The sequence below is a fragment of the Camelus dromedarius genome, chromosome 15 (assembly GCF_036321535.1).
Source record: "Camelus dromedarius isolate mCamDro1 chromosome 15, mCamDro1.pat, whole genome shotgun sequence".
Taxonomy (NCBI): domain Eukaryota; kingdom Metazoa; phylum Chordata; class Mammalia; order Artiodactyla; family Camelidae; genus Camelus; species Camelus dromedarius.
In genome coordinates this window covers 14,448,724-14,470,875 of record NC_087450.1, presented here as the reverse complement: position 1 = coordinate 14,470,875, position 22,152 = coordinate 14,448,724, and the positions used below count along the sequence as shown (strand labels likewise).

The 22,152-nt window shown below is 43.4% G+C and overlaps 1 protein-coding gene and 1 long non-coding RNA gene across 5 annotated transcripts in view; one reads left to right on the top strand and one right to left on the bottom strand.

Moving 5' to 3' along the window:
* The first annotated feature begins 8,066 nt into the window (after nucleotides 1-8,066).
* ARHGAP25 (Rho GTPase activating protein 25) overlaps nucleotides 8,067-22,152 on the top strand; it is an 85,900-nt gene continuing 71,814 nt past the window's right edge. Inside the window, exon 1 of one of the 4 annotated variants that reach the window (XM_010979899.2) lies at nucleotides 8,067-8,541. In XM_010979899.2, coding sequence (XP_010978201.1) covers nucleotides 8,481-8,541 — 61 coding nt within the window. In that variant the 5' untranslated portion in view covers nucleotides 8,067-8,480. Of the gene's footprint in view, nucleotides 8,542-8,694; nucleotides 8,809-22,152 lie in introns of those variants that run through there. The other 3 variants (XM_064494433.1, XM_064494432.1, XM_010979900.3) reach the window with 3 other exon arrangements.
* LOC135323057 (uncharacterized) lies at nucleotides 10,297-17,455 on the bottom strand. The gene is made up of 3 exons (XR_010384165.1): nucleotides 16,844-17,455; nucleotides 15,948-16,053; nucleotides 10,297-14,435 (listed from the first exon to the last, which is right to left on the bottom strand). It is a non-coding gene; the product is annotated as an uncharacterized LOC135323057 (long non-coding RNA).

Here is a 22,152-nt window from a genome sequence, read left to right as displayed (position 1 = left end):
GCAGAAGTATAGGGGAAAAAACTGCTGAAAAACTTGGAATGATATCTGGCACAATGTGACTCAGTTTCCCCTTAAAGAAGGGCTTAAAGGAACCAAAGCAAAGTAATAGAATTCAAGTTAAAATTGAAGGCTTAAGGTTTAGGTGAATGTGGTCTTGTAGAAATGCAGGTTCCCTGTGGCTACATCTTTGGATGTTTCAAGAAGCAGAACTTACGCTTTGGAAAACCAAACCAGCCATTAAGCACATGGAAAGATACTCAACATCATTAGCCATCAGGGGAATGCAAATCAAGACCACCATGAAGTACCCACTCCACACCCACTAGGATGGCTAAAATAAAAAAGTGAGATGATAACAAGCATTGGGGAGCATGCAGAAGAATGGAAACCTCCCACATTGCTGGGGGAATATAAAACGGTGTAGCCACTTTGGAAAACATTCTGGTGGTTCCTCAGAAGTTTAAACATGAGTCACCATATGATCCAGAAATCCCACTGCTAAGTTCAGACCCAAGAGAAACAAAAGCATATGTCCACATAAAAACTGTGCATGAATGCTCATAGCAGCATTATCCCTAATAGCCAAAAAGCAGAAATAATCCAAATGTCTGTCTACTGATGAATAGGTAAATAAAATGTGCTATCCCCACACAAAGGAATATTATTTGGTGCTAAAAAGAAATAAAGTTCTGATATATGGTACCACATGGGTGAACCTTCAAAACAAGGGAAAGAAGCCAGTCACATAAGACCATATATTATAGGGTTCCATTTATATGAAATGTCTAGAATAGGCAAATATATAGAGTCAGAAAGTAGATTAATGGTTGCTTCGGCTTGGGTAGCGGGATGCGAAGGGACTGCCAAAAGGAATGGGGTTTCTTTTGGGGGTGATCAAAATGTTAACATTTGTGGTCGTGGTTGCACAACTTTGTAAGTAGAGTAAAAATCATTGAATTTTACACTTTAGATGGGTAAATTGTAGGGTATATAAATTATACCTCAATAAAGCTGTTTAAAAAAAAAGAAACAGTGAGATGAAGAACAAACATGAGAACTGTCTTGAAATGCAGAGGAGACGAAATGCAAGACAGAGAGGCAACAAACCAGGGAGCTCGCGGGCAGCTAACCGGAGCTTATGAAGGAGACCCTAGAGTGAGTGGGATGAAAGCCACAGATAAAGATATGCGATAACTCCCGTTTTGAACCCTCTTACAATATTGGTGGGAATGTAAATTGGTGCTGCCACTATGGAAAACAGTATGGACATTTCTTAAAAAACTAAAACTAGAGTTTTCATGTGATCCAGCAACCCCACTCCTGGGCATATATTTGGAGAAAACTTCAATTCAAAAAATACATGCACCCCAATCTTCATAGCAGCACTATTTACAACAGCCAAGACATGGGAACAACCTAAATGTCCATCGACAGATGACTAGATAAAGATGTGGTGTACGTACACAATGGGATACTACTCAGCCATAAAAAAGAATGAAATAATGCCATTTGCAGCAACATGGATGGACCTAGAGATTATCATAATAAGTGATGTAAGTTAGACAGAGAAAGACAAATATTATATGATATCCTTTATATGTGGAATCTAAAATAGGATACAAATGAACTTACTTATGAAACAGAAACAGACACACAGACATACATAGAAAACAAACTTGAGGTTGCCAAAAGGGAAAACGGGATGAGAGAGGGATAAATTAGGAGTTTGGGATTAGTGGATACAAATAACTACATACAAAATAAACAACAAGGTTCTGCTGTATAGCAGGGGGAACTATTCAATATCCTATAATAAACCGTAGTGGAAAAGAATATACATATATATATATTTATAACTGAATCACTTTGTTGTACACCAGAAACTAACATAACATTGTCCACTATACTTCAATTAAAAAAAAAAGATAACCCCGTTTGCAAGATCACTCAGACACATAGACACATCCAACCCCTGCAAACGGCCAATAAGCACATTAAAAACTAATTTGAGTTTCACTATTAATAAAAAAAAACTTGTTTGTTTGAATAATTGGCAGTAATTAAAAAAAACAATACTAACTATTAGCGAGGCCATGAGGGAACTGGGAGCATCGACTGGCAGAACCTTCAGGAGGACAGTTCGGAAATACATTCAAGTCTTAATAGTCTCTTATCCATCCTCACAGCACATCCACCTCTGAGAATTCACCTGGGGGTGAAGGGTGAGGGTGGGAGAGTGGATTTTCCTAGATATTTAGCTACAAGAAGATGATAAAAATGTGTGCCCATATCAACTGTTCTGTGAGACAGGGATTTGTTGAATAAATTTGGCTCTCACCATATAATTAAAAACTGTGAGGCCATTCATTAATAATGATGTTTTGGGAAAATGCTAAGGCTAGATAACTGTTCTTTTTTTTTTTTTTTTTTTTTTGGTCAGTGGATGATAGCAATTTATAAAGCAGCGTGCACACTAATTTTTTAATTAAATAAATATATATAATACATAAATATACAGGATCTAATGTACAGCATGGTGACTATAGCTAATAATACGATATTATAGATTTGAAAGTTGCTGAGAGTAGATCTTAAGCATTCTCACCACATACACACAAAAAGAGTAACCTTGTTGACTGTGTGATATGATGGATATGTTAATAATCTTAATCTTGGTAATCACACATCTCCGATGTATGTGTGTATCAAATCATCATGTTGTACACTTTTAATATATACAATGGTATTTGTCAATTTTTTCTTAATCAAGTTAAAAAGACATATATACATACACTACACACACAGAGAAAACAGGATGAGAAAAAGTCTCATTATATCTTAAATGGCACCAATGATTTTTATTTTCTTTTATGCTGATTTAAAACTTGCGTAGACTTCTATATGGTAAAAATAACCATAATAGGAATGTGGAAAAGGTCCTCCAATGGCTGTGACCTCAGGGTGGTGTCCAACCCCCTCCCCACCTCCCCCATCCCCACAGCGATCCTGCCCCCTCTGGCCATCCGTCTCCCCCTCCTCCAGCCTCACCCCCCGCAGCCGTGCACCATTCCTGGTACATCCCTAAGTGGGTTTCCTTTTTTCAGCAGCTATCTGCGGTTTCATCTGCCTGGAGCGTCTGTCTCCCGCTCCACATGCCGGCTCTCTCTCGTGGGTCCCCTTTCCTGGGAAGCCGTCCCTGGCCACCCAAGCAGAGCTCACGCTGCCTGCTCTCACCCTACCCCATGTGTGCACTATTTTTATGCCTCAAGCAGCACTGCCCTTCTGTTTACACTTCTCTCTCATGAGTCATTTGAGGATTAGGCCAAGTTCTTAATCATCCTGTTTACTCAGCATCCATCCAGCACAGTCCTGGGTAAATGTTTATGGAGTGAATGAGGGAACGAGCGAATGTGAGCTCTAGGCTCCCACACCTGCAGGACGTCTGCGCTGAGTGCCCCGTAGGTTTCTAAATGCAACCTCCCCAGGTGGGGCGGAGCCCACCATCTTCTCCCTGGGGTACCTCGACTTCCCCAACTCATCAACAACCCTCACTCCTTCTGTCCCCTCCCCATCTCTGTGATTGGAGCCTCCACCTCCGCAAGGACTAGGTCCAGGACCAAGAGTATCTTTTCCTTGCATAACAGCTCCCTGGGGCCATCAATCCTACTAGCCGGTGGTTCTTGCATTGTGTGCCTTCTTCCCCGGAGCACTGTGGCTGACCACTCCCCTACTTTTACCTGGATGCCTGTCACAGCCTCATCCCAAGCCCAAGAAAAACCCCTCAATGGCTTCTGTTTCCTCCAGGGTAAAGTCAAAATGCTTTACCAAGGCTTCCCAGGGATCCAGCCCTGATCCAGCCCTCGTCTCTCTCTCCAGCTTTAACTCTCCTCCATACCCTCCCACAACATCTTTTTCAGGAGCAACCTGGTGAGTTCTTTCGTGGCTCTGTGCCTTCTGCAGGTTGCTTGTTTCATCTGGAAAGTTTTTCCAATCCTTTCCCTTCCTTAATTCACTCATGAAGCCTTAATTTAAGAGACACTTCCTCCAGGAAGCCTTCTGTCACCCCCCCCCCACGTCCCAGTTAGTCCCCTCCAATATAAAGTCCCATAGCTCCCCAAACTTCTCCCAGCAGTCCCCTTCTTGTGTCATATTTAATCAGTTATTTAACTGTTCTGTTTCAACAGCCTGTAAGTTAAATGGGGACGGAAACAAAGTCAGCTTGTTCAGGAACATCCCTCCAATGTCCAGTAAAAAAATTAAGTCCTTGCTCAATAAATGGTTAGCATTCAATAAGCAAATAGACAAGTGAATTTTTGCTTTTCCTTTTGCCATGGAAGATGCTGATTCAAACTCTGGAACCAGAGCAGACTTCTAGTTCTTCAATTTCTGAAGCTCAGGAAGAGGGGAGCAGCCCTGCAGTGACACTGCCCCTTCCCAGGCTGCTGGCTGCCCCCGAGCAGCTCGTTGGGGGGAAGGCAGCTGTGCTGGGCCTTTCCAGGGGTGCTTTTCTTCTGACTGCCTTTCCAAGTATTCACAAGCAACTTCCCCATCAGTCATGAGTTTTTCCAAGACTTACAGGAACCTACTCTAAAGAGTAAAGGAAGTTCTCTGTATGTTGATAAAGGCTACCTTCAAGATGTTTTCAGAGTTCTTGAGTAAAGGTCCCAGAACTGAAACTTTAGATGATGTCAAGAGATGCTGCTGGGCTGGGGTCCGAGATGGCTACCCACCCCTTGCCCCCAAGTCAGGAGAGAAAAAAGAGTCGTCCGTTTGGGTTGGGAAGGGAGAAATGCAGAATGGGGGCTCCAAAGTCTTCAACTGGCTGAGTCAAGTTCAGAGGAATCCAGCACCCCTTGGGGAAGTTGGAGGATGGCCGGGCAAATTGGGTTGGTGTGATGGGCTGGATTCTTTTTTTTTTTGAGCCTATGATGAATCAGGTTTTTATTTTATAATTTTCCTTTTTTCTCTTAAAGCATGGTCAGTTTACAGTGTTGTGTTAATTTCTGGTGTACAGCATAGTGAATCATACATATGTGTGTGTGTGTGTGTGTATATATATATATATATATCCTTTCCCTATTCCTTTTCATTACAAGCTATTGAATATAGTTCCCTGTGCTATACAGTAGGACCCAGTTGTTCATCTATTTTTTTATATGGTAGTTAGTATCTGTCTTGCTCAGCAAACATTCACTCCCTTCTCCCTTCCCCCTCCCCCTCAGGGTTGTGTGTACTTCCTGTCTTGCTGACTTTGGACGTGGTCACGTGGTATGTGTTGGCCACTGGAGTGGGAGCGGATAAAATAAGAGCAGAGGCTTTAAATATACTTGTGTGGTTCTTCTCTCTAATGCCCTTCTCTCTCACAATGAGAAGAATATGCCCCAGGGCACCACTGCTCCCACAGCCTGGTCCTCTGATTATAAGTTTTGGCTGTATTTAGTTTGAGATGGCTATTTGTTATATAAGCAGAGATGTGTATGATTTGGGGCTCAGGGGACAGTCTGGGCTGGAAATCTCCATTGGAGGGATCAGCAGATGCATGGCATTGAAAGCTTGAAACAGCTGAGCTCACCAAGGTGTGGGTATCGATGGAAAAGAGGTTCACTGAGCGAGTCCTGGTTTCCTCCAGTGTTTAGAGGTCAGGGAGACACAGAATCAGCGAGGAAATGGAGATGGGACAGGAAGGCAGGTAGACAATCAGGCCAGTGAGGGGGTCCTGAGAGCCAAGAGGAGACAGGGTTTGGAGTTGGAGAAAGTAATCAAACGTGTCCAACGTTAGAGGAGATGCATAATTAACCAGTGCGTTTCGTGACAGGGATGCTGTCAGTGTCCTCGATAAGAATATATTCAGTGGGGTCATGGCAGCAAAAACATCAACAGAAGAGACTTGGGAGAGAATTACAGGATGGGCATTTGCAAGTGTAGGTAATTCTTATGAAAGCTTGGCTCAGAAAAATGAAAGAGAGAGATGGAGCTGTAGCCAAAGGAGGAAGTGGCATCAAGAGAGATTTTTTTTTTTTTAAACTATGGGATAAAAAATAGTAAGTCTGAGTACTTGTGGGAATGATCCAGGAGAGGGAAGACATGGAGGCTGCAGTAAAGATGGAGGAGTGATGACATGGTTCATTCATTGTAACTGGGAGAAGGTTGTGTGTTACATGCGTGGAGGTGAGCAGAGGCAGCGGTGGGAGCTTGCAGACATTCTCCTGCAGTTGCACCGACTTTCTCAATGAAACAGGAAGCCAGGTCATCAACAGAGTGAGCATGTGGGAGGCAAAGAAGAAAGTATGACAGAGTCATCCAGGAGAGTTGAAGGATGAATGGACCAAGGATGGGCAGCTTGTATGCCAGCCAGCACTGACTCTTGTGAGCACTCTTACCGACTCTCTTACTGGCCTCGTTACCTTATAGCCTCATTACTTACAATCTTTATTAAGCCTCATGACAGCCTTCTAAAGTAGGGCCTATTATTTGCCTCATTTATGGATCAGGATATTAAAACACAGGGCAGTCAAGAAACTTGAGCATCCTCCTACACTGTTGGTAGGAATGTAAATTGATGCAGCCACTATGGAGGACAGTATGGAGGTTCCTTAGAAAACTAAAAATAGACTTACCATCTGATCCAGCAATCCTACTCATGGGCACATGTCTGGAGAAAACTACCATTTGAGAAAGACACATGCAACTCCATGTTCATAGCAGCACTGTTTACAATAGCCAAGACATGGAAACAACTAGATGCCCATCTACAGATGACTGGAGAAAGATGTGGTATACATACCCAATGAAATATTACTCAGCCACAGAAAAGAATGAAATAATGTCCTTTGCAGCAACATGGATGGACCTGGAGATCATCATACTAAGTGAAGTAAGTTAGACAGAGAAAGACAAATGTCATATGATATCACTTATATGTGGAATCTAAAAAAATGATACAAATTCTATTTACAAACCCAAACCAGATACACAGACATGAAAAATAAACTATGGTTACCAAAGGGGAAAGGGCCGGGGAGGAATAAATTAGGAGTTGGGGATTAACAGATATACACGACTGTATATAAAATAGATAAACAGCATGGGCCTACTGTAAAGCACAGGGAATTCATCATCTTGTAATAACCTATAATGGAAAAGAATCTGAAAAGAAAAAATATATATGTAGGTATATGTGTGACTGAATTGTTTTGATATACACCTGAAACTAACATTGCAAATCAACTACACTTCAATTTTTAAAAAATTTAAAAAAAGAAACTTGTCCAAAGTCACGCAGCGAAAAGGTGGTAGAGCCAGGGTTTGAACACAGGCAGGCTGGCTCTGAGGCCCAAACACTCAATCACTAGGTTAGTCCAGCCCAGCGGAACATATGGAAGCCTGTCACAGAACCGAACTAAATGGAATAAGGGTTGAATGAATGTTTGTGGTACAACCACTAGGTGCCAAGCTCTGTATTGGATGCCTTCACAACTCTGTGCAATCATGGTTATTATCCACCCATTTCACTGCCGAGGAGATTGAGGCCCAGAGAGATTCAGTTGCTCGTTAACAGCTACAGAGCTACGAAATGGAAGAATTGAGTTTTGGCTCCAAGCCCACGTCCTGTTCACAAGGCCAGAGAACCATCATAACCCGTGAGTGGCTCTACGCAGTGAAAGCTGCCTTACTAGCTCAGGACATCGGAACCCTCCTGACGTCAGGCTGAGATCACGTGGAACCGTTATCCTGAGCAGGTGCACAACTTACCATTGAGCCTTAGAGCCGGAAGAATTGAAAGAAGGTAACTTGGGGGGAATGCTGTTTGTCTGACTGACCATTTTTGGAAGCCTGATCCATTCAGCGAGAAGGGAGATTAGAGGTGTATGGCCGAAGCCTTGGAATTTTCTTTTTTCTTTTAATCAAAGCTATAGGCTTATATCACAAGAGCACCCACTCTCCTATATAAGCACTTCCAAAAAAGCATTTTCTCAAGAAAGAGCTCATAATGTATCATCTGCACTGAATAGCCACCCACTTCCTCAAATGCAAGGAAGCAGACAGTTAAAAAAAAAAAAAGCCAAGAGGCAGTCGTTGTTTATCACGACCTCACCTCAGTGAGGCCTGAGATTCTCTCGAACAGGAGCTCTGCTTCCCATGACGCAGAGCGAAGTGTCAGCTGGGATATTTCTGGTAAGACTGAAAGCAAGAAAAGCAGGGGGCACGGTTCACGAGGCACCAGCCCCTCAGGGGACTGTGGGAGGATTTGGGCGCGATCTCCAGTGACAGATGGATGGACCTTTCATCTGCGAGAAAGGAGAAGATATGCCAGCAGATCAACCTCAAACCCAAGATTGCTTGTGAAGCAATCAGAAAGGGGAAAACACACACACACACACACACAAGCTCGGGAGGCAAGGAGATCAAAAGACCAAGAAGGGCGCGAACTGTGACCGACTCCTCGCTCCTGTAGCTTACTCACAGGAACCAGAAGCAAAATGTCCCTGAAGCTGCCAAGAAACTGGGATTTCAACCTGCGAGGCGAGGCCAGCAAAATCGGTAAGGTCAATGTCTTTCTGTTGCCTTTGTGGTTCTACTACGTGAGTCCCCACCATTTGCATGTTGCTCTGCGACTTAAAAGTGAATCTCTGGGGCCAAGCTGGGTTTGGGGTCGAATTTGCATTCAAATTGACATGTTGGTTCAAAGTTCCCAAACGCCGGGGGAGGGGCTCTCTTTTACTGGGAGGTGGCACAGAATGGAGCTCCCTGCTGTGTGGTATCCGGGGTACTTCGGATGGACTAAAGCTACAGATCACATGAAACACTGTGAGTTTTTCTCTGTTTATCACGGAACGAGTCTTTGGACACTTGTCCACGTTTTGAGTGGTTTTGATAGGAGCGCCGACCGTAGTCTTTGGAAGTGCTTGATCTGTAAGCGAATGCAGGGTGTTCTGTCTTAATGAGCCCACTGGGTCTCCAGACCCTATTTGTGGACTCAGGGCTGAAAGGATGTTACTTATAGCAAAAGGTAAACAACGTGGACAAGACAGGAACATAGAGACATTTGAAGATATAATGAAGATACTTTTCATCAGGAACAGAATGGAAGTTTTTTAAACTCAGACGAGTGTAAAAAAAAGAGATGCATTTGAGGTTAAATATCTTAAGGGACTCTGGCATGTTTTCTGAGATATTCTGGCCCTTTATCCATTCCTTTTCTCATGAATGATGATGCTGATATACTGATTTTAATCTGTTTTATAACTGTTGCTATGAGTTTCTTTTCAATTGATCTCAGTAATAGTTGAGCAGTTGGGCTGAAAATGATTATACCTGTAATAGTGAGGTAACTTCCTTGATATTCGACATAGGGAAAGGAAGTGTGAAAGTGTTTCTAATGACTGGGGAAAGTTTTGCTTGGAACAAGGTTTAGACTTGGGCTTCTGACAGTGGTTACTGTGCTACTAAACTAAGGCGTCCATTGCAAAGTCGAATAACTGAGTATTAATGATGTAGGTCTGAGAAAGGATTTGAAACAGAACTGAGAGTAATCAGAGAAGCCATTTATCTTGGTAACCGGGGGAGGATTAGCGGTCCTGAATCAAGTCGGAAATTATCGCAGGCTGAGGTCGGTTCAGAGAGTAAGGAGTGTTGATACCTCTTACATAAGCAGAGATTTTCCTCCGAGCTACTGTTGATACCGGCGAACGTGGCTAATGCTCATTCCGTTGTATGTCATACAAATTTGTTTTCACAAGTAAAACTTCTGTCGTTCTGTTCCTCTGAAAGTGTCTTGCTTCTGTTCATGTGGGGTCATTCTACCCTCTCATCATCTGTTTGAATAGCTCTTACCCTCCTTCGGTTTACAAAAGGGAAGCCTGAGACAATTAATGGCAAAATGCTTAATTGATGAAATGGTCAAATGACTTTTTTTCAGGGGTATAGGACATTACCACATGAGAGCGCCGGCCTTCATATTCTCAGGCCTGGGATCGATTTCATGGTTTCTGCCAGCGTTTCTCAAACCATGATCCCATGGTTAGCTTGTCTCAGAGTCACCTCAAGTGCTTGTGAAAAACGCAGATTTCTGGGTATCACCCTGGCTTGTGAAGTCAGACTCTCCGGAGGGAGACCCAGGCACCTGCAGTTTCATAAGCCCCCAGCCCTCCACCCACCTGATGAGGAAGTCGCGCTGTAGGGACTGCGGTCTAAGTTAGCAGACTCGGAGAGCTGCTTACCATTCATCCAGTGTAGAGCATGGTGCTCGGTCCTCGTGGGCACACCACAGATATGTGTTGCCCAAATGAATGACTGACTACAAGTAGATGATATTATTTAGCATTATTTCATGAAAAACTCATAATTACATAATAAAATGTAGAGGAACCCTCGTCGTTACCCACACCATTTACAAGTTTGTCACCCCAAGAGGTTGGTCTGCAGACAGAACACCTTTCATGAGTGTCATGTTGAATTCAGATCACAAGCCGAGTCCTCTGAGGGCAGATTGTGACTGCCTCAGCCATGGGACCTCTGGTCCCCTCTCCAGCATCCTGCCTCCAGGTGTGACTGTAGGAACTGGCTGAACAATAACCAAAGAAGCTCACATCTAGGAAGAAGATGTACGGACCTAGGAGTCCTGTCAGGGAATCAATGCCTTGTGGTTCTTCCAGCCTGGGCTCATGAGGAGTAGGTCAGGGTTTCTCAGCCTGGACGCTATGGATATTCTGGGCCGGTTAATCCTTAGTGATGGGGCCCCCTGCGCATTACAGGATGTTAGCAGCATCTTCAGCCTCTGTCCACTAGGTGATGGTAGTACCCCACCTCCCAACACCAGTTGTGATAACCAAAAATATCTCTAGACGTTACTGAATGTCTGGGAAGAGACATCTTTCCTAGTTGAGAACCACTAGAGTAGGTCATCACGGAAAGGGTGTGAATGTCAAGGTCACTTGGGACTGGAACCCAAGTATTTCCTCATGACTGATTGCCTAGATCGATTTTCAGGAGGCTTTTATTAAGATGCAACTTCAGGGGGTGGGCAGCCCTTGCTTAGAGAAATAGGAAGACACTGACCCATGATGTGGTCCAGGAAGGGGCCCCAGTGTTTTTTCTGGTGAGTGACATTTCCAGTTCCTTCTAAATCTTGTGAGTGCTGAGCTGGGGCTGAGCGAAAGTGGAAGTCTCTGAGAGAGATGGTGGGCACCTCGCCTCTGTTCATCCACTGCAGAGAGCTGGGGAGGGCCCCAGTGGACGGTGGGCCGACCGAGACCACACCATGCGCCTGGAAGTGATGGGAGAGCGTGACCCAGGCCACCCTGCATCTGACCCAGGGGGCCTGGTGGGAACAGAGTTTCGGGGAAAGGGAAATGCAGAGCAAACAGGCTTACCTTCAGGTGGAGCCAAGAGCAGAGCACACATTTCTTCCTTTGATCCTCCATCATCTTCAGTTTCAGTCCAACAATTAAAATCGTGGCAACCTCCCATTGCTTTCAAGCAGCGTTGCTCACATCTTTCACTCTTCCATGTATTTGTCTTTCTAACTGAACTGCAAGTCCTGGAGGGCAGGTGCTAGGATGCAGTGACCTTTCTCGTTTACTGTCGGGGTCTGGTGCCCGGCACCCAGGTGCTCTACGGAGAGGATATGGACCATCCTGGGAAAGCCCCTTCGGCCCGGTGGTCAGCACGAGCTTAGTTAAAAGATGCTGAGTGAATTTCAGGACTTACCCATACAGCATCCAGCCGCAGGCTCATCTTATGTTTTTCTCAGTTTTCCTAAGCCAAACGAGGGGAGAATGCGCCCTAGAGAGCATATGACTCTGAGATACATTTAAAAAGTGACCGTGGAGGGGGGGTTGTTTTCAACTTTTCTTTCCCCTCTGAAATGTAATGATGGAAAAAAAATTATCCAGAAGCAAAATTCATCGTTCTAATCTCCCAAGTAGTAACGTGAATAACGACAATGGTGGAGAGTTTCTTTTCCACGTGATAAATCATTATTTGTCTGATATGGGGTATAGTTTTGTCCTTTATAAAATCAGAGTAAACGGGATAAAAATATTTGTGACTTAAGACCCTTGCAATTGGTCCAATTTATAAAACCATAAGGCTTTATGCAATGTAGATTATTATTCTTGTTAAAAGAAGTCAGATTTGAAAGCACAGTTTTAGATACTTAGTTGCATAGATACAGAGATACATAGAGAGAGAGAATTGGATCTATAAAAAAGTCCTATAAATCCATAAACATGATTAAAAAATGAACAAACAACACGAATAGGCATTTTACAGGTTAGGAATAATAATGCCAATAAACAGATGGAAATACGCTTAATCACAATAATCAGGAAATGTAAAGCAAAAGCAAAATTAGCTAAAATGAAAAAAAAAATTCCCAAAACTCTGACAATACCAAGTGTTGTCTAGGTCATGGAGCGATAGGAACTCTCAGCCATGAAGAATATACCCATTTTGGAAAACAGTTCGGCATTGCTCAGTTGGCATAAATCTTTCGAAGCAGCCGTTTCGCTCTGGAAGCTGTCCCGTGGAGAAGCTATTGTGTGTATGAACCAGAACAGATGTACACAAGTTCCATAGCAGGGTTGCTTGAAATAACCCAAATGCCCATCCCTAACAGAATGGAAAAATGAACTGGTATCTTCGTAAAACAAAACGCTACTCAAGAAGCGAGAAGTAATTAATTTTAGTTACCCATTCAAATGAGATTGAATAGAGAAAACTGACAATTGGCCAGAAAAGGGAAGTCCCAGAAGAGCAGAATGGGCTTCACTTATATTAAGGGTGAAAATCGTATTTGTACGTGGCCAAACTGTAAAGCCAAGCAAGGAGCTGACGAATATAAAATCCAAGGCAGCTGTGACATCTGGAGGGGAAAGCAAAAGAAATGCATTTGGGAAGGGCCGAAGGTTCTGACCAACAACCTTAGTTGTGGGTCCATGAGAGTTTGTTGTATTATTGTATGTAAAGTGAACGAAGAAATGCATATGTAAATAAACCCTCAGAAATTCGGAAGGATCTGGAAGGAGGCACATGGTTTGTTAATACAGGTGATCCTTGAACGGTGTCAGGGTCAGGGCCCCTCCGCCCTCCCCACTCTGTGCAGCTGGAAATCTGAGCACGACTCTCTCTCCGCCTCCAAAACAAAGGAATTGTTAAATGACTCACCCAAGGGCAGGATGTTGAAATAGCAAAAGAATCCCCAGTTGAACACAAACTTTCCCCCGCGCCTAGTTAATTTACACATCTGTACCATGAAAATACAGGTACTGTAGTTCTCAAAAAAACCAAACCCTACTTAATAAGTAGACCTGTGCAGTTCAAACCTGTGTTATGCAAGGGCCAAATGCAGTAGTTAACAACGGGAGAAGGATTTATGGGTGAGATACACCCACACACGTTTGTATTATTACTTTATAAGTATTTCCCAGAGTTTCTATAGTGAACAGGTATTAGCTATGATATTAAGGACACTCACAGCTAAAACCACTTCCAGAGCGCTTGGCCAGGCATGTTGGCGCAGGTCTCACAGGCGGCACGTCCTCCTTTGTGACTGGCAGTCAACTTGCAAAGCCCTCCTTCCAGCTGCAGAGGCTGGAACAAGCCGGGACCCACGGGTAGTCATCTGCAGACTTTCAGGACCTCTAGATCCGGGACGCAGGGTTTTCTTGGAAGAGCTACACAGCCGCACATGACCAGGCCAGCCTGCCGAAGCATATTTCTTGCTGAATCTGAACCTGGAAACGCTGGCTCCCCAGATGGGGACTCCCAGACCACGCAGATCTGTGTTTGTGCCGTTCAGCTCTGGTGAACACTTTCTTTACAATTCATTGCCAAACTTCCAAGGCGCTAATCCGGACCAGCCTGGGTTCTGGCTCAAAGGTACAAGGCTATTTGCTGTGGCTGATGCCTTTGCACACCCTGAGCCGCCTCCTGGCTACCTGAGGGAACAGGGACTGACATCATCTTAAACAGGAGCAAGGTGAGGACCAACTTGAGAGGTGACGGGAAGTCAAAATCTTGTCTTCTGCTCGCTCATGGACAAAGTGCTCCCTGCAGACGCTAGGCAAGGTTGACTAAGGCTCTGTACTTTTGTTAGATAGGGAGCCAAGTGCACTTGGATTGGCAGAGGTGGGCTCAGTGGCTTTTGGTGCACGTGTCTCTGAAAATGGGTCTAGAGTGAGATGCGCCAGGGTCCCAGCATGGTGATAACCATAGGTACCTTTCAGGGGTGCTGCCGTCTCCGACTGCTGTTTATAAAGCAGCTGCAGGGGGCATCCAATGGGAGCGCTCTAGGGAGACTCTGCTTGTCCTCTTCAGAGCTGACGCGTGGTCCTTTGAGTAGAGGATGCCCACTGAGGGGCGTGTGTGGAACGATCCTGGGACTGACTGAGAAGAATAAGTTGGTGATGATGGTCCCATCACACACAAGACAGCTTGAAAGGAAAAAAAGGTGTAACCTCTCATGAGGCAGCTGTGGTTGATTGATTGGATCCAAGAGAAGAGAGTGTGGAAAAAGCTAATGTGCAGAGAAATGCAAATCCTTGAGTGTTTGCAAATGCGTTTCCCTGATAGATCCCTGAGTCTTTAAGGGTGCTGTTTGGGTTCAATGCTGTGGCCTCAGCTGGGGCTGCACATTGGATCTTTCCACAAAACTATAATGAGGTGTCACCTCACACCAGTCAAAATGGCCATCACTCAAAAGTCCACAAATGATAAATGCTGGAGATGGTGTGGAGAAAAGGGAACCCTCCTACACTGTTAGTGGGAATGCAGTTTAGTGCAGCCATTGTGGAAAACAGTATGGAGATTTCTCAAAAGACTAAAAATAAACTTACCATATGATCCAGCAATCCCACTCTTGGGCATATGTCTAGAGGGATCCTTAATTCAAAGAGAACCTGCACCCAAGTGTTCATGGCAGCACTATTTACAGTAGCCAAGACATGGAAACAATTTAAATGTCCATTGACAGATAATTGGATAAAGAAGCTGTGGTATATTTATACACTGGAATACTACTCAGCCATAAAAATAATAAAATAATGCCATTTGGAGCAACACGGATGGCTCTGGAGAATGTCATTCTAAGTGAAATAAGCCAGAAAGAGAAAGAAGAATACCATATGATATCACTCATATGTGGAATCTAAAAAAAATGACAAATGAACTTATATATAAAACAGAAACAGACTCACAGACATAGAAAACAAATTTATGGTTACTGGGGGGAAGGGGAGAAGAAAGGATAAATTGGGAGTCTGAGATTTGCAGATACTGACTGGTATATATAAAATAGATAAACAAGTTTATACTGTATAGCACAGGGAACTATATTTGATAGTTTGTAGTAGCTTACAGTGAAAAAGAATATGAAAATGAATATATGTATATTCATATATGATGGAAGCACTGTGCTGTACACCAGAAATTGATACAACACTGTAAACTGACTATGCTTCAATAAAAAAAAAATTAAATGGTTTAAAAAAAAAAAAAACTCAAGGAAACACCACAGGAAGAGCCAGGGTGAGGCTCAGGCCAAGTGGCCAAGTGGAAGGATTCCAGCTGGGGCTGGTATGTAAATTTTGCACAGTCCCCAGACGGGAACTGAGATGTGCAAGTTACAAAGAGAGACGATAATTTACATTTCTTGTCTTATGCTTTACTCATCACTGTTTTTCTCCCTGAAAGGCTTTTTTTTTTTCCTTTGAAAACGTTCTGAAAAACCAAAATCACTTTACAAAAAAAAAAAAAAAAGTACCCATAGGTCTGGCAGCCAAATATAAAGGCAGTCCCGCTCTCTGCTCCCGCAGGGCTCATAGGCTAGTGGGGCACAGATAAGGAAACCATTACGGGCATTAAGACAAGTCTTGTGATGAGAGTAGCTGTGGGAACCATAGGAGGGCACCTCCCAGTCAGCATTCTGGTCCCGCCACCTCTCTCACCATCATGGCTGTTCCTTTTCTTTAAGATGTAGAAGCATATGCTCTTCAGTGCGTCCCAGATTTGCCATCCTTCTCACACTGATTCTCCTGTACGTGGTCTCGGTTCCTTTGGAGAAGAAAAAGCTCTATAATTTTGTATAGCCCCTCCTTGTGAAAGGATTAAACTGGGAGCCCTGACGATCTGACCCTGCTCACCTGCCCACTTGTCTCTTGCCACACCCACTTACCCAAGTGTGCCCATGCGTGTGCACAAACACACACACTGTAGACCTAACCCACATCCTTTTCAGTTCTCTGCCCTTTCTCATCTGCCTGGAGCCTTCTCTACTTGGGGGCCCCTTAATACCACCCAATTCCTGCCCAGGCTAAGGCTCATGCTTTGTCTCTTTTGAGGGACTGCTATGCTGCCTCCTTTCTGCTAAGACAGTTGTGAAACTTACTGTATTTCTCTTTTTGTCTTGGCTTCCAGGAAGCTCAGAGCTAAACTGAAGCTCAGTCACAACTTTCACCCGTTAAATTAGCACACTGATATTTTCCTTTGTCTTTGTTATAAATTTATGTGCTCGCTGCAAATGAGTTTTCTATTTGAGTAGGAAAAACCCATTAAAGCTTTTAAGAAGAGAGTGTAGGCATATGCAGTATATCAGTACACAACTCCTCAGGTAGCCTGTGGGTAGATTTCATACTTAGAAATGACTACTGGGTATTATAATTTTTCTAGAAGCAATGTTCCAAGAACATCGGTGCTGAGAATTCTTTTAGTTCATAAATGAAAACACAACTCTATAACCACTCATATTTTTTTGCTGGTTACGTAAAACGATGGTATCTTTAGCACCTAGAGGCCAGTCATTTTCATTTCATTCATTCATTCATTTATACGTTTATTTTCTCACCTCTATATGATAGATCCTTTTCAAGGAGCGTTCTCAATGTCGTGCCTCTCACACCAACAGCACCCCCGTCACCCACACCTTCATCTTTCTTAAAAAAGTGTCTTTCAACTCTGATACCACCACTTACTCTCTGTAAATGATAGATGAAGTGTCCACCCAGGACTGTGACAGCCCAGGTCACAGCTGCTTCACTTCCTCGTTTCCTCCCTATGCTACCCACTCACCCCCAAAATGTGTCCACACGCATCTTAGTTCCAGATGGGGCTGGAGATATGTTACTGCTAGAACCCTGGCCTGTGGCTTCGAAGCCATCTGTATGCTTCCTTGTCGGGTTGGGAGTTTCAAAGTGAAAGAGGAAGTGGTACTGTGTGAAGTTTCTGACACTGATAGAAATTTTTTTTAATGTGTTAAAATAATTTTATAAAGTTTACCAAAAAACTTCTAAGAAAGTCTGAACTAGCCACAGTGAAAAGTGCCAACTGTGTACAGTATGGTAGGTAGAAAGTTACTGTGGAGTCACACTGTCTAAATTTAAATGCCACCATCACTAATTGCTAGTCATGTGACCTTGGTCCTCAGTGTCTTTATCTGTAAAATGGGCATAATCACAGCGCTAACCCATATGGCTATTTTGATGATTAAAGGAGACGGTCTTTGTAAAACCCTTGGCGTAATAGCAGGCATCGCCACGTGCTTCATAAATGTCACTTGTCATCACCATCGCCCAAGGGCTTTACTACAATGGAGATGTAATATCAACTCCTTCTGGGCAAGTCATTGGTCAGAGCCACAGCCAGCAGTGCTAGGGTCCAGTTTAGTTTGTCTTGGTCCAGTTTAGTTCTTCTGTCTTCTCTTTAGACAAATGGGCTTTACAACATGTGCTGATGCACTTTCCTGCCCAGTGTCGACCCCTGGCCCATCACACCCCTGCTGCTCTGGGGTTGCCTGGCACGCCTTGTCTCTGAGTCCTTCACCTTCAGTCTTTGCATCTGCAGCCCTTCCTTAAGGCATATAAATTTTATCTATTATGTTTACACAGCTAGATCAGTTTTCATCATTTTTCTTTTTCCCTTCTTCTTGCTTTTCTTTTTTATTTTGTTTATCTTTGCTGTTTCTTTCCCACGTCAGTAAAGTGCCCTAGTTGTGACATTCCCTTAAGGATGAGGAAGAGCTTCAGGTAAGTCTCCTGCAGGATGCCTGCTGTAGAAAGGTCACTGTCTCCGTGTTGTTGGGGTAGTGGCCGTTCCTCACCCTTCTCTTACTCTGGGTGGGAAAAGAGTGGCTCTGGGTCATGCACCACCTGGGACACCCTCCCCGACAACTGAAGAGCCACTCCCTCCCGAGCTGCAGCGGATCCCACTGTCTCAGGCACCCCTGGCTTCTGAGGTGAAGTTGTGAGTCATTTGTTTGGACCTCACTGGGGTCGGTGTTTAATGTCTGTGATCACTTACATGTGAGTTACAGCAGCGGCAGACTCGTTTCTCCAGTCCTGTAAGAACTGGTCTACTGTTCATTTCCAGATCACCATTTTTAGGTATAATTGTGAAGAAACAGCAGGACCTTCAAAATGAGATGCCGGTCTTCCTTGGCCTCCATCCTGCTGTTGCAATCCAACGGCTCTTGTTAGTGCTTTCCCCCTCAACTGTCCTTCTGTATTTCCCTCCGTGCACTTGGCCCTTAGAGCCCGGAAACCCATTTTTCTGGAAGGTGAGGAATCTCCCTGTGTCCACAGCCCAGAGTTATGATGACCACAGGTAAAAAGTGTAGTTATCACCTCCAGTCTCGTCTCTGTCCTGAGACCAAGGCATCAGTCTTCTCCATTCGAGCCATTCCGAGGTCTCCCGCTCAGTGAGGGTGACCAGCTGTCTGGATTTGCCCCAGACTCAGGGGGCTCCTGAGATATGAAGTGTTTAGTATGGAAACCAGGAAAGCCACCCTGGTCCCAGCATTCTGTGTATGAGAAAACAAGGTATTTTGAGAAAAGAATGCCATCATTGTGGCAGACGCTCTGTATATCTACTAACTTGAATTTCCAAGTGAGGTCACACAATTTAGGGGAAGAACAAAATTACGGGGAAACTTCTTTAAATCTTGAGTTGTTGTTCTTTTTTTTTTTTTTTTTTTTTTAGTACTCATGGTCAGAAGTTCTTCCAAAATCTGTCTTCAGCCAGCTTGAATCTGCTATACTGCTAACTTCCTCCAAATGGTTTTATAAAAATTTAAAATTCTTGCCCATACTTTCTGTGGAAGGATTGGGAGCCACATCTGTCAGTCACACGGCAGGATATTTCTTTCCAGAATCACCCAAAAATCCCTGCTCTTGTGGAACCTATATCTGGCTCCTAGGTTTGCTGTTCTGTTCCTTCTAGGTTGTCCAATTTGACGACATCTAATTGTTCATAGTATTCTCTTATGGTTTTTTGTATTTCTGTGGCATTGATTGTGATTTATCCTTTTTCATTTCTTATTTTGGTTTTTTTGGGTCCTCTCTTCTTTCTTCTTGGTGAGCTTGGCCAGAAGTTTGTTGATTTTTTTTTTTTTACTCTTTCAAAAAAACCAGCTCTTGGTTTTATTGATTTTTTTCTGTTGTTTTTTTTTAAATCTCTATTTTTGTTTATTTCCTCTCTGGTCTTTATTATTTATTTCCTCCTGCTAATTTTAGGTTTTATTTGTTCTTCTTTTTCTCATTTTTTAGGTAGTAGGTTAGGGTTTTTTATTTGAGATTTTTCTGGTTTTTTTGAGGAAGGCCTGTATTGTTATGAACTTCCCCCTTAGGACTGCTTTTGCTGAATCCCATAGATTTTATGTGGTTGTGTTTTCATTGTCATTTGTCTCAAGGTATTTTAAAATTTCTTCTTTGATTTCACTGTTGACCCATTGGTGTTTTGGTTTGTTTGTCACTCTACTTTCCGGATTTTTTTCAACTCCACCCCTCCTCCCCATCACCATGGCCACCACCTATTTCCTCCTGGAAGCCTTCTTGGATTGCCTAAATAGGATGAATCTTTCCGTCTTCTGTGAGATTGTACCACTTTGCTCATTTTCCTTCTATTCTGATTGACACATATTTATCAGACACCTACTATGTTTGGAGCACTGTACTAGGCTCAGGAAGTAAGAAAATAAAAATAGTAAGATCTTGACTTCAAGTAGCTCACCATCTCATGACACTCAGGGGGAAGCAGTGTTCTCCCACTAAAGAGAAGGTCATAAGTGACGTATCTGCGATTGTGACATTTAAAAGAGCTGACGTAGGGTTTGTTCTGTAACTAAAGTTTCCTTGAACCATAACCCCTAAATATCTACAAGGAACAAGTTCTTACTCGTTAAACGCCCCCCTGCCCTTTGCCAAAATACTTCCAACCCCAGGTTGCTATTCTGATTAAATGCCAATAGAGGGCGCTCGAAGACAATGCAGTTAAATTTCTACCAATACACGGGCGTTTCCGTTATTGTTCTCCAGAAAGCTTTGGATTTAATCAGACTCTGATCAGCACAAAGTTATCCCCATATCTCATCCTTCTGTGGCCTAAAATGCCCAGCATTACAATGAAAGCGACTGATGATTTAGTCACCTCTGTGTCTACAGATACAAAGTGAGGTTCTAGATAAAAAGTGTTTCTTGAGAGAAAAAACACACACAAACCATCTCCACTTAACTAAGAAAACAAGCTTGAGTGTAGGGGAGAAGGGCAGGTGGTGGTGGAGTCTTTAAGAACACAGTCCATGAAGTCAGATAAGCTTGGGTTTGACTTCCAGCTCAGCCTTTTATCAAAGGTGACTCTTTGACTTTGGTCAAGTACCTTTAATCTCTCTGTGCCTCCGTTTTCTCATCTGAAAAATGAGGGCATGTCCATCAACAGATGAGTGGATAAAGAAGACGTGGTATATAATATACAATGGAATATTACTCAGCCATAAAAAGAATGAAATGATGCCATTTGCAGCAATATGGATGGGCCCTAGAGATGATCATACTAAGTGAAGTAAGTCAGAAAGAGAAAGACAAATATATGATATCACTTATGTGGAATCTTAAAAAATGACACAAATGAACTTATTTACAAAACAGAAGGAGACTCACAGACATAGAGAGCAAATTCTGGTTACCAAAGGGGAAGCAGGGGGAGGGATAAATTAGGAGCTGGGATTAGCAGATGAAAACTACTGTATATAAAATAGATAAACAATAATGTCTTAATACAGAGAACAGGGAACTACATTCAATATCTTGTAATAATCTATAATGGAAAAGAATATGAAAAAGAATATATATATATATACACACACATATATGTATATAACTGAATCATTATGCAGTACACCAGAAACTAACACAACATTGTAAATCAACTATACTTCAGTTAAAAAAAATGGGAGCATTAATCCTGCTCACTTTATAGAGTTGTTATAAGACTCAAATACTGTGTGTACAAGTCACTCAGCATAGTGTCTGACAGTAGGTTGTGAACACCATCATTTATTTCTTTTAAAAAAAAAATTTCTTTGGGGGGGTAATTAGGTTTATTTATTTATTTTTAGAGGAGGTGTTGGGGATTGAACCCAGGACCCTGTGCATAGTAAGTATGTGCTCTGTTACTTGAGCTATACCCTCCCCCCCCATCATTTCTTGCCTAGTCTTCTGCCACTGTTTGCAGACCTAGTCTTCCTGCCTCCATGCTTGCCCTGTACCATGTATGCTCTGCACCATGGTCAGATTCGATATCTTTTAAACGCAGAAATCAAGTTATGTCATGTCTTTTTTAAAACCTTCGGTGTGTGTAGAATGAGATTCCGAGGCTAGCGATCCCTGCCGATGGGGTCTGACCCCAGCCCTTGTCCCCAGCCCGTCTGCCGGTCCCGCTCCTCTCACACCACCCCTCAGCCACTCCCACCTCCTGGTTCCATAAACACTTGGTGCTCAAGGCTGCCTCAGGGCCCGGCTGCGGTTACCTCCCTGACGCATACTTCCCCAGGTCTCACCACTCCATTCAGCTTCAGTTCGAATATTAGCTCTTCAGAGAGGTATTCCCTGACCACAGTATCTAGAATAGCCCCCACTACCCCAGTCTTCTTTTATCCCATGACCTTATTTTATTTTCTTGCATGTCTGTGGCCTCCAACCCCCACCCCCACCCCAGACCGGACGCTCCTTGAAGGCAGGGCTTGTCTGTCTCCTTCACTTTTAGGTCAGCGCTGCCAAGAACAGGGGCTGGCATACAGTTGGCGATCAACATTTTTGTGGACTAGCTGGGGGTTGCCCTGTGGCCTCCGCAAACTTTCCTCCACCCCAGGGAAATCAGTAAGTT